General features: G+C 26.4%; 2 protein-coding genes across 3 annotated transcripts in view; one reads left to right on the top strand and one right to left on the bottom strand.

The window, feature by feature from the left end:
- The window catches only part of LOC107445269 (protein transport protein Sec24D), a gene marked incomplete in the record, with an annotated part of 34,699 nt that extends 25,827 nt beyond the window's left edge, over positions 1 to 8,872 (bottom strand). The window contains 4 exon segments of the mRNA XM_043051482.2: positions 1,034 to 1,142; positions 2,995 to 3,942; positions 6,709 to 6,861; positions 8,699 to 8,872. Coding sequence (XP_042907416.1) covers positions 1,034 to 1,142; positions 2,995 to 3,942; positions 6,709 to 6,780 — 1,129 coding nt within the window.
- Positions 8,873 to 8,981: 109 nt separating this feature from the next.
- Positions 8,982 to 16,138, top strand: part of LOC110281907 (Isoleucyl-tRNA synthetase, mitochondrial) — a 43,927-nt gene continuing 36,770 nt past the window's right edge. The window contains exons 1-6 of one of the 2 annotated variants that reach the window (XM_071178301.1): positions 8,982 to 9,307; positions 10,481 to 10,603; positions 11,206 to 11,365; positions 12,966 to 13,114; positions 14,734 to 14,783; positions 15,801 to 15,848. In XM_071178301.1, coding sequence (XP_071034402.1) covers positions 9,110 to 9,307; positions 10,481 to 10,603; positions 11,206 to 11,365; positions 12,966 to 13,114; positions 14,734 to 14,783; positions 15,801 to 15,848 — 728 coding nt within the window. In that variant the 5' untranslated portion in view covers positions 8,982 to 9,109. The remainder of the gene's footprint in view (positions 9,308 to 10,480; positions 10,604 to 11,205; positions 11,366 to 12,965; positions 13,115 to 14,733; positions 14,784 to 15,800; positions 15,849 to 16,138) is intronic. The other variant, XM_071178302.1, reaches the window with a different exon arrangement.

Genomic DNA, 16,138 nt, shown 5'->3' with positions numbered 1-16,138 from the left:
AATTCTACCAATGTTCTTATTGGCTTTTAAAAAAGTATATTAGCTATTTAGATTGTACATGGTGAAAAAATCAAAACATTAGCTAAATAAGAAACATATTAGCAAAATAAATTATCAAATATTGCTTCACTAATATTCTGCATTTTAAAGCGTGAAAATTCAATGCATAAATAAACGCGAAATATAAAAAAATTCAATGCATTCAATACAAACACTTAAACGTTTTTTAGACGTTTAGGTAGCTCCCAGTAGAAAAATATCAATTCAACAGCGGCCTTTTAAAGCATTCTCACTTCAATTAATTAATTAATTCCTAATTGAGTTTAAATTAAATATTATCATGTTTTTAGTGCATGAATCTGAATTGAACAACCTGATAATGCTCACTCTGGTTATTGCTATCTGGTTGCTCCCTACGTGCTCTTGCGCGCCGAATCCAATGAATTAAAAATGAAAACTGTTGCCAGCGCGAGAAATAACATCGGTTTTATTGATACATACATACGTACGTATTAACGTTTTATATAATATAGATAGTAAGAGACTGGCAACCTGGATTTTGACTAACAGTAAAGTATATAAAAATTTATATTTTAAAAAAAAGATGAAACGAAACATATGAAAATGCACATTATAATACTGACCAATTCTCGATAAATGGCCTCCTCACATTTAATATCACTTGATTATTAAATAAGCATTTAGGGCAGAACAATAACCTGAACTCTTTAACAATGTTTTAATTTATCTTTAAGAATTTTTATGGACAACTGTTATAGCTTTTTTTTCTCTGTTATTATTTTTTATAAGGGTCAATTGCAATAATTTTCTTGCGATTTTACTAAAGTGAGTCATATTTTTCTAGAAAACAAGGTAATGCTAAAAATCAAGTTTTTTGCTGCTCAAGTGTCTGGAATTTGCAGATTCCGGTTATAGATATGTGAGTTTCTACTGTATATAGCTTTATATAGTTTATTGACACCTCTAACTATATAATTTCAAAAGCAACAAATCTGGTTTTTAAGAACATTACCTCTGTCTTGCACAATAAAATCAGTGGTAACTAATGGTGGGACGACTCCCTTTACATCCGTGGCAAAATAACCACTCCTCGTTTTTTTATCCTCTTGTCTCTCTTGAACCTGTGAATTAAGAAGATCATAAAATTAAAGTTATAAAAAATTTAATTACCGTTCACAATTGGTATCTCAAATCTCAGCGGATAAGAAATCAAAATAACATGTTTTCATATCAGTTATACAAATCTTCACTTTTTATTATATTCGAATATATCGCGAAAACATTCGGGATCACAAGTCAGAACTACTCTTGTTTAGGTTAGATAAAAAATTCATTACACCTCTGTTGAAAAGAAGTCATTATAGAAAGATAAGATATTCACAACTTTAAAGAATTCTTTGGAGTAGGTAAATAACGATCAGCCTTCAGACAGAAAATTTTTTCTTCATGCATACTGGTATAGAATTATATAAACATAATCTCCTGATTTGATATGAAACTAATTGTTATTTTTGAATACCTTTCGTTTAAATTTATTTATTAAAACATGTTCCTTCGGCTGGATTCTAGAATAGCCCAACCCGTGGCGATTTTTTTAAAATTTCGCCAAACAAGCTTTTGAAATCTTGCCAAACTAGGTTTCCGAAAGATATTTCGGGGAGATTATTTTAAACGTCCAATCACACCACTGGAATTCTTAAACCTGATTAAATATTATTTTATATGCATACCTATGCGAAAGTTGGATTGCATTAGAAAAGAGGGTTTATTTTTTCACCATTTATGCTTCTCATCTTTATTATTTCATTATTTAAATGTTATTTCATTCATTACCATTATTATTTCATTTTTTAAATTTTTATTAATTTCTATTAAAAAGTATTTTAATAAATTTGTAATAATTTAAATTGTTTCTTTTCTTCTTTTTAATAATCGAGAAGCAACGTTGATCCCAGTAATAATCGCCAACTTGGTGAGATTTCAAAAAGTCGCCAAGAGGTGTGCTATTCTAGGATTTTACCTGTTCCTTCAAAACAAATTCAAATTTTAAGATTATGAGTATTATTATAAAAGTATCTACACTAAAAGACCATTAATTTATTTTCCACCTCATAATAGTCATGAAAGTAAAACAATGTAAAACTATTTTAATCAAAAAAGAATCTCAAAGTAAAAACAGTAATTTTTTTCTGTCTAATGAAAAAAAAAAAAATGCACTAAATTATTTTATGAACATAGTGAACAGTAAAACTCACCAGCTTAACTATTAAATATTTTCATTTCTTGTACTTGAACATATATAAAACATTTATAAAATTTTGTTTATTTCATAAATAGTGTAAAAAATATGAATTTCTCAAAGAACTTGATATGATTGATGACCTGCATTTTTAATTCAGATTGCTAAATGATTTTAAAAGAGTATAAAAATTTCTCAAAACTACGGAAGTCACACATATTTCACTTCAGTAAATAAATTTAAATTACTTGAAGAAGATGACTAAGGCTTTATAATAATTAATGACAGCTAACACATTCTAGACAAAAACTCATTGCATTGTAGTATACAACAACAGGACAATGGATGATTGATTTAATTTTTTTTTTTTTTAAGTTAACTGATAACAACATTTAGCTAGAAATGAAACATTATCCTTGATTTTTTTCAAAATCAAACAAATCACTTTCTACACATGAATAGGGACCAAGATTATATTCTTCATGCAGGGGAGGAGGGAAGCAGAACCAGTTGAACCTCTTTCCTGGCTATCAAAATTAAGGCTGGTATTTGCTTTGAAAATTAAATAGTCAAGAGGTTCCATCCATGTCCATTCATAAAAAATATTTAAAAATAAAATATTAACAGCCAATGACAAAAATGCCTTCAGCTTTATCAAGAGAGAGCATGCTACATTAAACTTAATTAGACAAAATTAAGTAAAATTATAATTAAAAAAAATTCTGTTAACATACAACACTTGGCATTTGGTCTAAATCCAATTTTCTTGGTTGCTGTTGAGCAGGGCCTGGAGCTGGCATGCCATAGGGATAATTAGCTGGTGAACCAGGTTGAGGCGGCATATTAGTACCAGGAGGTGACATTCCAAATTGAGGGGGAGGAAGACCTGTAGGTGATGATATTCCAGGTTGCTGAGGGAAACCTGGTTGCTGTGGGAAACCAGGTTGCTGTGGAAAACCAGGTTGCTGCGGAAAACCAGGTTGCTGCGGAAAACCAGGTTGTTGTTGAAAACCAGGCTGTTGTTGTTGGAAATTTGGCTGTTGTTGGAAGCCAGTTTGTTGCTGAAAACCAGGTTGTTGCTGAAGACCAGGAGACTGTGGGAATCCTGGTTGCTGTGGGAAACCAGGTTGACTAGTGGGAGAATTCATCACAGGTGGCTGGTTTTGATTCATAATAGGCCTAATATTTACAGGATTAGATGGAGGAGATTGCAATGGTCTGACAGGTGTTTGTTGTCCTGGTGATGGAGGCGGAGGTACGCCAGGTTGATGAGGCGAGGGATGCTGAGAATACGGCACCTGTCCAGGCGATTGAAATCCAGCATTTTTAGAAGTATCATACCCATTACTCACACCATTACTATAATTTGATAGAGGTTGTGAATGAGGCGGCATCGAACCTAGGTTTTGGTCTCTGTACTGAGATGGGCTAGGCACATGTGAATAAGATCCTAAACTTGGAGATGAGTTATTATTAAATGCACCAGATCTAGGGGTTCCAGGAATGACATTATTGTTCATGTAAGGATAAGTGGATTTGTGTGCACCACTGTATGTAACATTAGTAGAATTTGGAGATTTAGAATGCTGCAGATTTGGCACTCCAGGCTGCATGAAGGAATTGGTAGGCATATTTTGAGGAAGAGGAGGGGCCAGTTTCATATCATGCATTTGATTAGCCAACTATAAAAGAAATTATACACTGAAGTAAGTTTATCATTATAAAAAGAATGAACTCATTTCCCGATTACTTAAACATATGAATTATTAATGTTAACATTACATGAATTATAAAGATAAAATCCAAAATATGGAATAAAATTATTTATGTCTGCAAATTGAAAAGTGTTTACTCCAAGATAAAATTTATGAGGCCTTTAAAGTAATTTTTATACATTTGATAGCATAAAATTAGCCAGGAAATCTTTGCCATTATTAATACATTTTCATTCATAATACATTAGGATTCATGCATAAATGTCTCACTATACATACTGAAGAGAATATCTCTGACTAGCAGGTCTATATCTATATAAACAAGTTTTTTGATATTTACAAATATTTTGCAGGCACTGTCTAAACTAGAAAAAAAAATTTCAACTAGTTTTCCTCTTTTTTTTCAAATAACTCACAATTTTATTTAGCAAATTAAGTATTGAAAAAAGGAGAACCTTAATTAGTTAAGAAATAAGTTGTCTATTAATATCTATATAATGAAAAAAATAAAGAAATAAATATATAGCATCTAAAATTTTAAATAAATTTATTTTGTTAGAAAGTACTAGGCATAAATTGTTCTGCTATAACTTTACTGTAATTTAATGTACAGTGCACACATACAAAAAAANAAATTAAGTATTGAAAAAAGGAGGACCTTAATTAGTTAAGTAATAAGTTGTCTATTAATATCTATATAATGAAAAAAATAAAGAAATAAATATATAGCATCCAAAATTTTAAATAAATTTATTCTGTTAGAAAGTACTAGGCATAAATTGTTCTGCTATAACTTTACTTTAATTTAATGTACAGTGCACACATAAAAAAAAAAAAATAAAAAAAAAAATAAATAAAATAAAAAAAACATACCTTTAATAACTTTTGATCAAATGATCGGATCTTCACATTCTAGGACTCATTCTTAATCATTTGAGGGGGTAATATCTCAAATATGCTAATTAATTATTAAAGGAAACACAAAAACGTACTTTCTTTGAATAAACATACACTTTCTTCGACAGATTTGGATTTCTGACCCCTTGAATATAGGGGGTAGCCGTAGTCTGAAAAATATGGTTCCAATAGTTTGGTCAAGTGAGTGATCCAAAATTTGGACCCCTTAATGCTAGTTTTACTTTTTTTTAAATGTATTTTGACATATACCGAAAGCTTCTTAAGCGAATTGAAATTTCTTTTCACACAATTACAAAATTTGCTTATCTTAAGATAATTCCATGCAATAAATAAATTTCAGTAAATGTTTATTATTTTTATTTTATAAAATAAAAGTCGAAATTTTTTTTTTAAATTGTAAGGTATGCAATTTTTGACATAATTTTAAAGTATGTCATTTTACATGGCAAAATACAAAATTTGTGCGAAATCAGCTGAACAGTTAAAAAAATTAAATTTTAAAGAAGTCCTATATTTATAATTCAATTTCCTCAAAAACTATTCAATTGATTTTCCACAAATTTTGTATTTTGCTATTTAAAACTACATTCTTTAAAATTATATAAAAAAATTTTATAATTTACAATTCAAAATTTTTTCAACTATTATTTATTAAAATAATAAATATTTACTAAATTTTTTTCTTTTTTCATCTTTGGATAAATGAATTTTACAATTGTGAGCAAAGATTTTTAGCGACTGAAAGTTATTAAGATATGGCAAAATACGCAAAAAGTAAAATTAGCATTAATCGGTCCAAACATTGGAGCGCTCTCCTGACCAAACTATTGGGACCATATTTTTGTGATTGCGGCTAACTCCTATACATTGGGAGTCATAAATCTGAATCACTAGAAAAAAAGGCATGCTTATACAGATGTCCTAGAACCTGAAGATCGGATCATCAGATCAAAAGTTATTCAGATTGGTCAACTTAATTACTTATTTAAATTCATCCCAATGATATTTTATTTCATGATCCCAACAGACAAAAATGTTATAAGCAACCACCGGGTCTTTCTTTAGTATACAGCAGTGATTGCTAAACCGTCACAGACATTGTCGTCGAACACGTTAAATTGATTTTATATTTACTAGAAATGCAATTTTATAGGCAATAAAAACACAAATTATAATTATTTTGAAAAAGCTGGTAACAGATTGTGAGTTCAATTTAAAAATCCTGAAAATTTGAGTAAAATCATTAATGACCCCTTAAAAAAATTTATGTCCTTATACATTTAAATAATTGATATTTTCAAAACATGAAATTCTAAATAAATTATATATAGCATAATTTAAATGAATAATTATGTATGCTTATTTTTATGTCTAATCACATATATTATTCTCCCAAAAAACTATTTACAAAAAAAAGCCAAGTATAAATTCCAGTTCTAATAGTTTTAAATAAAATAAACAAAAATTTTTATACATAAATGTGATTAATGTGATCTTGAAACTTCTGGACCTTAGATTTCTGGTAACTTCGGTTAATGAAAAATATGTAAAGCCGAATTTTTCCGTAGCACAATCATCTCGACAGATTGGTCACAGTGATTCAAAAATAATTCAGATGTTTCATAAGTTAAATGAATTGCTGGTAAAATTTCTAGTCAAAATATAAACATATTTCATATTTTAACAGATTACTCAATTATTAAATAAAAATTACAGTTTCAACATTTTATAATTTTGGAAAAAATCAGATATAGTATGACAAGAAATAATTTACAATAAACTTTTCATGCATGCAATAACAAAACAAAATAAAACCTTGTTGTCAACTTGATGATCAAGCGTCAAACTAGCATTTGGAGGAACTTGAGAATTCGGCGGTGGCATCATTTTGTTTGTTTACAGGAAGAATTTATATAAGAACTCCCAATTAAATGCAACTTTATTTCATCATTCACAAGATCACTCAGACTAAAACATAAAAATTTAAAAAAATCACCATGCAATTATATATAAATGCTGTTTTCATAAAAATTTTAAACAGTAAAACCTAAACCACAATTTAAACAAATTCTTGATTTTTTTTTGAAAGAAATATTTTTAATAATTTGTTATTTATTTAAATTCTTTCACTATGATTATAACCATAAGAAAAAAAAACGAAGATATCTCACATTTTTTTAAAAAAAAATTTGAGTTTTGAGCTGATGGGAATTCACATTACTATAACTATGAATCTGTAATAAGCTGTAATGTCTCTTAGAACAGCTTGAAATAAAATCGACCAACATCAAATTTCATGCTCTGTTAGTTTCTTAAAATTAATAAAATAATATAATTATTGAAAGAGTTAAAGTTTCTCAAACAGTTTTTACCTACTTGTTTAATACAAAATGTTTGCAAAAGAACAGTCAAAAGCATAAATGGGAATTTTAGAATTATTTTCTAATACCAGTGTAAATAAACTTGTATTGTATGTAAACATAACTGTATACATACAGTTATGTTTTTATTCAATATCGCAATATTTCAAAACTATTTCTTATATTATATTAAAAAAACTGATTAAAAAAATATTTAAAATTCATTTAAAATGTTTATAGGATATTTTTTTATTTAATGCTACAATATTTCAACAACAATATTGTTAAATTTAAATGTGTTCAATTAGAATTAGAATATGCTCAACAAGAAAATTTAAAGCCCAAATATGTTAAAAAAGTTAGACAAAATTAATTTATTCTTCATTTTTTAAACCATTAGTATTGATCGGCTGTATTTTCAATTTATGTAATGTTGAAAAAAAATGTGTTAGTCACAAGAAATGTCCTTTATCAAAAATAGATGCAAATTCTTTACAAAACTGTTGCCTAAGGATAATGATTCATTATCAATGTGCAGTATTTTTCATTCATAAACTGTAATTTCACATTGAAAAATGCCTGTAAAATAAGTAAAACTTTAATTAAATAGTTACTGATGTTTTTTAAAAGTTAAAAGCAACTGCTCTGTAGATATACATTGTGTAATATACATTATACACATAAAAAAACTGGGGGCTAACAGATCAGCAATTATTTATCAAATGCATGTTTTGTGTTTAAAAATGACCGTGATACAAGTTAACAAAGAATTCGTCAGATTTGTAATATGTGATGAAAGTGGCACCGATAATAAGAATCCAAAAGTGGTTGACAAGAAAAAAAAAACAAATATCGAGTGGCACATATGTTCTGAAACTAGCATATAGTAATAAATAATTGCTTAATATGACAAGGCAAACGAGCCAGATTGTTACATATAAATTAATTAAGAACAAAAATAATAAAACAAATGTAGTAGAGCAGTAGAAGTAAAGATTTGAACACATCATTTTAAAGAAACTTATCGGTTTTCTAAAAAGCGCCAAGCTTGGCTCTATATCTTTTTAACTTTCACTTAAAAGCATAAAATACATTTCTAATAATACATACATTACAATTTCAGTTCTGCAAATATGACGTTTCAAATACAAGGATAGTAAAATATAATTCAGTAGCAACGTGAGCTCTATCAAGTCCAAAAAAAAATTATTATGAAATGTTTTTTTTTTTTTTAAATGCAACTCTTCAATTCGGTAAAAAAGAAAAGTCAATTCTGTCTCTTTTAATTCTCAATATCAGAAAAGAAACTCATACCACAATAATCTACTACCATAATCAATAGCAATAAAATAGGTCGATTATCCAATATCAACCAGCATCAGTACTTAAAAGTAATAAAAACATACGTAGGAATAAATACTCAAAACAGAGTTAAAATAACTTACTATTATAACGAATGGAAATGACGGAATTACACCTCAGTATCTAGAAAACAAAAAATTTAACTTAAAAAGAAACGAGAGCGATTTTAATTGGAAATCTCACTCACTATTTACTTTTGACAGTAGACGATCATTTCAAACGTGGATGAAAACAACACGTCATGTCCATATGGGATTAACATGTTGCCACAAGTTGAACTAAACAAAACCGAAACTGTAAGATAGAAAATTGTCTGCTAATCCTCTTTGTTCTACGAAATAAGCTGTAAGCTAAAAAAAATTTGATACATACATTTAACAAAATAATAGCTTTATCAATCAAAGAAATTTCTACTTACTTTTTTAGTAATGAATAATAATTACCTCTAATTGTTAATAAATTCATTTATTTTGTATAATACATTGAACATTATAATGTATCGTACGACAGTAATTCGAAAAGCTAGATCGCCCTTGACTCTTTTCTTATTTGAAAATTCTAATTTATTACCGAGTGCATTTCGATGTCAGTCGTCTTTGAATTTTAAAGACACTCTTCTTCTTCCTCAAACTAAATTTCCCCACAAAATTAATTTTAATAAAAGAAGAGATAGAGATCGAACAATTGAAATTGTAAGCATTGCTTTCTTTTTGACCTCATTTATATTACAGATTAACAGGTGCTTATATTTTTCGCAGGTGCGAAAATTAACTTGCCAAGAAGTCTTCAGAGATAATTGAGAGCATTAAATAAAGGATTATAAATTTTCTTACATTTAACAATAAATTTTTAAATCATCTATACTTTTTTCTAGAAAAATCGGCAGATAAAAGCTATCTTATATTGAAAAAACAATTTTATTCTTAGCATTTACATATTAAATTTTTTAAATCTATGTCCCGGAAAACCCTAATAATTTAATTTTTTTTTAAAAAAAATATGAATTGTAATATTTGATTTAGAATGTGAAAAAAATTGTGAAATGTGATATTTTATTTAAAGTTTCTTGATAAAATGTACTTACAATTCATAAATAATAGATATTTACATATTTAAAAAAATTTCAAAATTTTATTTTATAAAACTGAATTTTAATTTTTTTATTAATTGATGTACAAATGTAAGTTTTCTTTTTCTGACTAACCTTTTTTAATGTAATTAACTTAGTTTGTTTTTCTGCAGTTATGTGTCAGAAAAATAATATGATTTTTAATATTTAAATGCTGTTTAAATTGTAATAAACCTTATCTTTGGTGTTAAACAAATTTTACCGAGTATATTTTAAAGCTTTATTTGTAATTTTCATTTATAATATTTTCTCATTTAAGAAAAAAAAAACTTATACATTACATTTAAAAAATCAACATTTGTAATTTAACCATCTCAAAATAATTAATGTATCCCACATAATAGATATTAACAATCATTCTGCATCATTTTAGTGAAAAGGTTTCATATTAATATTTGCTGAATATTGAAGAGGTTAGCATTATAAAAAAGTGCCAGACATATGTACAGCATAAGATGGGGCACGCTTTTTGTTTTTAGAAAATTTTTAGTTTACATTTACATTTATAAATACACACATGGTAAAATAAATATGCATGTACTCATAAAAGTTAAAATAATTGAACAGTTTTCTAAAAACGAAATGTGTGCCCCTCTCCCTCTACTCTTATAGTGCCAACAGTCTTTGAGAATGCAGTAATCTAGGCATAAATAAAAATTTTATGTGATATATTTGTATTGTAATTTTCATGTTTCTCAACATCATTAAATATGGATTTATATAATTTCTTTTGTAGGATTCTAAATTTGAAGAATTATATAGTGCACAGTTAAACAGGGACTCTTCCTTAGTATATACTTTGCATGATGGGCCACCATATGCAAATGGCAATGTGCATTTAGGACATGCTGTGAATAAAGTAATTATTATTTATATTATCTTTTTATTCGGTAACATATTGCCAATGGGTTAAAAATCAGTTTTTAATTTAGATATTTTTCTTAATTGTTTCATTTAAATAAATAATTTTTTTTATAATTTTATGTGCAATAAGTTATTGTTATACTATTATGATTAATTAATTTCCATAAATAAAATAATGTTTTCAGAAATTTGAGTTTTTCCTTACAAACTGGGAAAATACATGGAATTTAATTTCTTATTTTCCTCTTTTAAAAAATGGTGACCACTCAAAGCTATGGCATATTTAAGGATGATATTTCAACTATTTTGAACTATTTCTTATTTGTTTTAAGTATGTTTAGCTTTTCTTTACTTCTCTACAGTTTACCTGCAATTAAATAAAATTACTGTAGTTAGCCCAATATAACTCACACGCAAGATTGTGAGTTTCCTTTTGATATATTGTGCATAATATGTTCAGGAATTTTTTTTTTTTTAAATAGCAACTCTGTCACAGTATAAGTAGGTAATCATTTTATTCATAATTTAAGTTAAAATGATTTGTTGTATGTGTAGTCTTATGTTGTTTTTCATGTGGTTATTTGTTCATCATTGCAGATTTTAAAAGATATTACCACACGCTTCCATCTCCTAAGTCGAAAAAAAATCCATTATGTCCCTGGTTGGGATTGCCATGGACTACCTATCGAACTGAAAGTTATGAAGGAAAATGAGTCACTAGTGTCTGCTGATTCTAAACTTCATCTGCGGAAACGAGGTTGCTGGCCATTTCTTATGGGCAATTCTACCTCTTTATGAATGTGATGTTTTCAGAATTTTTGAATGTCATGTTATCAAATATTTTGTTCAGTTCAAAAATATCACATTTCTAATAAATTTAGTTAAAGTAACTCTTAGTGTCATTTGCACTTACTTCAATTTTTCTTCACTTTCAACACTTTGAAATTCTTTTAAAAATTAAAAACTAGAAGTAGTGAACGCAACATGATATGTTATGCCTTTAAAAACCAGTTTTTAATTTTGAAAACATTCTAAATTTCTAAAAATTGGAGTAAATATATATATGACACTAAGAGTTATTTAACAAAAATGCTTATTGATTTTAAGTTAGATTTCTTGAGTTATATGCATTTGAATTCTGAAAACTTGACATTCATAAATGGCGGAATATTTCTTATGTATTATTTTATCATTATTATTTATTTTATTTTTGAACATAAATTGTTGCACACTTTCTATTTATATGAAAATACTCAAATATTATTTTCGGGATTGGGATTAAATTTATTTATATATTTATTTTTGAAAGTGCTTATTATATTTCCATATGTTCAAATTATTTATAGCTTCTAATATATTGAGCTCATTAATTCAACTCTACTTTAACATTAACCCCTTAAATCACAGATTTTTTGACAGAAAATCGGCCAAAAAAAAATCTGTATTTTTTTAAGTAAGAAAAGTTTCCTGGTTCATCTTTTTTTTTGGTGGACAATTTTGATGTACTATGCTTTTGTTCCATGAAAAAAGGCTATATTTTATGTTTGAATAAAGAAGTGTTTTAGCTTACAATCCTATGTAAATGATAAATGTCAGTTAAATGATTTTTTTTTCTTAGCTTTCACATTGTTAATTTCAATGTTGTTATTGTTATATTCGAGTGCCGAAAATTGTAGCAGCATAAAATACAATGCCACTCAAATTATCTCGATTATGCACAGTTTGGCCTGTTTAACACGCTCGAAGTAACTGGAGTGCGCAAGTTAATGGGTTAATGATCAACTCAAATTAGATCAAGTTACACCCTAATAATTATTTGAAGCTAGAAAACATTTTTAGAAACATTTTCCTTTTTCACCCTGTAATAATATTCCCTTTTTCTTCCTGTAATAATTATTAATTCTGATTCACAACTTTTTATGAATTGTAATGTTTTTTTAAATTTTTTTTAATGAATTTTAATGTTTTTTTAATTTTTTTTAAAATAAAATCATTGCTATATCACTAAGATTCTTTACATTTTTTCGTTTGGTCATGATGTTGCATTTTGCAAGTTTTCTACTTTCTTCTTTATTTTTGATTCTTTTCTTTCAAGGCACAATTAATGTTCTTGTTTTTTCTTCTTATAATTTTTATTTAGGTTTCGAATTATAATTAAAATATTCATAAATTCTTTCATGTATATTCAAAATAATTAAGTGCCAATTAAAATTTGAAAAAATATTAATTTAATATTTTTGCTCATTTATTTTGTTTAGTTAAAAGGATTTTGAAAATAAAAATCTTATAAAAAGAATTCTGAATTATTTTGGAAGTTGTACATTTATATATATATGTGTTTTCTTTTTTTTCTTTAGCTTTTGATTTTTCTCAGAAAACTAAAAAAGAACAAATGAATTCGTTTTTGAAATGGGGCTTAGTAGCTGACTGGAAAAACAGTTACTTTACTTGTGATCCTAATTATGTTGTTCAACAATTGAAGACTTTTCAAGATTTATATGAAAAAGTAACTCACAATTAGTTAAATTTTTATGCTTTCATTGTATGGTTAAATAGATAAAGAAGGTATTTTCATAATAATGCAGAAAAGTTATTATTTATTTTTTTACCTTCAAATGATTAAATGATTAACTTTTTACTGTTTAAGTTAATATATATATATATATAAATTTTCTTCCTTTAGCAACATTTAATTTATGATTTAATTTTCATTTGCATTTCATGCATGTATACCAAATGTTAGGAACTTGAAACACAATTAAAAAAAAAAAAACAATAAGTGAAATATAAATTAAAAATCCTATTATTGAGTTTTTTTAAAAGAATAAAAAAGAGGGAGGAAAGCGAAGTTTTAGTAGAAATGCTTTGGTCTTGAAATATTTTAGTTTGACAGTTGAACCTTGTATCGTACATTGTACCATATGTTATGTACAATGCTTTATAATTATTGAACTCAACTGCAAAAGTAGAACATTGACAGTTTTGTTATCTTAAACTGTGAGTCTTACTTTCTTGCTTTTGCAATTTTATAAAAGCTTTATATATCAAGAAAAAAAAATTTTTTTTTTCAAGTTAGTGTTATTAAAGCTCTACTTTATATTTTCAATTATTTAGTTTTTATTAAACTAATAATTTATTATGCCTTATTTTATTTGTTTTTATAAGTTATTTCATTGTGTGTATGTGTTTTTTTCTTTATCCAACTGCTCAAAATAGTCTCAAAAACAAAATATTGAACATATCTGCATCAAGTTATAGGGAAATCATAAAAAAAAAATTTAAATATTGTAAACTATTGCATGCATATTTAATTATTCAACTATACGATGCTTGTCGCTTATTCTATGAAGTTTAATTTAACGAGTATGGATTATCCTGAAATCAAGCATTTAATCTTCAAAACTGTGCTATTACAACAGTTTTCCAAGCAACCCTAAAAATTCGAATGTCATAGATATATGAGCATTGTATATTTAGAACAAGTTTAAAATTACCAACCTTCTACTATTACAACAAATATTTTAGGACGAAAAAAAAAAATTTTTTTTGCAATATTATTATGGTATACAGAAAAAAGCGAATTGACAGATATTTTATATTTTTTTCTCATATCAATAAAGATAAATTAAAATAAACATCATTTCACCCGATTTCTTTCCTACAGTTTTAATCTTTTATTTTAATAAAAAATTAAGATGTGGTTATCTTTCACCTACCATGTAATATTCTTCCTACAGAGGAAAAATTCTTGGGCTAATTTTTGGAAAACTCAGCATATTTCAAAAGAATGTACCTTTTGTTTAAAATCTATCCATTATGTCCTTTTGTTACGCTCCTTAGCACTATTGAAATCTATGTTCAATATCGTCATCAATGACTTCAAAAGTTACAATTGCACTTCATTTCATCTTTTTCTCCTTTTTACAGATATTTTAATATTGTGTTTATGTATTTAACATTAAATGTGTGTGCATTTATAATGACAATCTTGCTATAACAGCAATTTAATATGTTATTGTGAATTGTCGTTATAACAGACTTTTAGTATATTTACCAATAATAGATTTTCCTCAATTTTACTATATTTGTTTATTGTTGATTTAATGTATTCATTTTGAATTTCAGGGACTAGTGTTTCGAGATTTCAAACCAGTGTATTGGTCTCCTAAAAATAGGTTTGATATCTATGCATTTTTTCATTTGTATTGCATTATTTTCATATCAGTTTGAGATGCATAATATGTGTAAAATTTATTTAGTGTCAGTACAATTATTATGTAAACACATAAGAAATTTGTGAATTACTTATTTTTACTGATAACATGTATGTTTATCTGTGCAATATTTGCACAAGACGCAATTCTCTTTCCAGTCAAAAATCTTAAGTGAATTACGAAAAAATATTAAATTAACTTCTTGAATGAAAAAAAATTTGTCTAAAGAAATATAAGCAATTTGTGATTTGCTTGATTTTGCTAACATAAGAAGAAGAATATCCAAAATCAATGAAAACATTATTAATATACGAACTTATTACCTTTAAGCTTATTTCTTATAGTGTCATTTTATTTTCATTCTTCAAAAATCCTTTTTTTTAATGTTTGTATTTCTTTTTCTTGAACTTACTGTAATAAGTTAATAATTATTTTCTTTCTGAATAAGCAATTTTTTTTCTTATCTTATGTTACCTCATATTGCACTTCTTAGTTTCCATTTTTATTTTTCCGTTGAAAGATTCATTATAGCTAGGCAAACTACTTTTAAATTCAGCCATATTTTTTCGTACTAATTTGTGATTTAATTGACTTTTAACCTAGGTTTATTTTGTGCTGCATCAAAAATGTTCTCATCCTAGAAATGAATCTAATAAATACAGTAATAGGAATATAATTTTAGAAATATTTAAAGTAATAGTCCTTAGTAAATAAATTTAGCAAGTTAAGTTTAATGCCATCATCGTTAAGTTAATTTACTTGCAAAAATAAGCTTTCTAATTTACAATTAGTTGGAAAATGACAGTTTCTGTTTCACTATTGGTTGTTTTCTTTAAAAATCAAGTCATGAAAAAAAATTACTTGCCTTTTGTAAGATTTTTATTTCATGCTTTAATAGATTCATTTCAGATTTAATTTAGATTCTTTAATTATATTCATTAATTTAAATACATTTTATTGACTGTTAACATTTTTCAGAACAAGTTTGGCTGAAGCTGAATTGGAATATAATTCAAACCATATCAGGTAATATATAATGTTTAGGTAATTTATTTAAATCAGGTTGTTTCATATACATGTTACATTGTTTTGTTAAATTAGATTGTCATAATATTAAAATTCCTGGAGTAAACATTTAAACCAGAATTATTCCATTATGCTTATGAATTGAAAACTTTAAGTAATCATTGGAATGTATTAATTAATTTTTATGTATGCATTTTGCTTACAGTATCTTTTTTTTCTTAAGTAAAATTTACTCTCAAAAACTAATTATTTTCAATCATATAACCTTAGTCTAGATTTCAAATCAAAAT

Source organism: Parasteatoda tepidariorum, chromosome 3, assembly GCF_043381705.1.
Source record: "Parasteatoda tepidariorum isolate YZ-2023 chromosome 3, CAS_Ptep_4.0, whole genome shotgun sequence".
Taxonomy (NCBI): Eukaryota; Metazoa; Arthropoda; class Arachnida; order Araneae; family Theridiidae; genus Parasteatoda; species Parasteatoda tepidariorum.
This window is presented reverse-complemented; position numbering and strand designations above follow the sequence as displayed.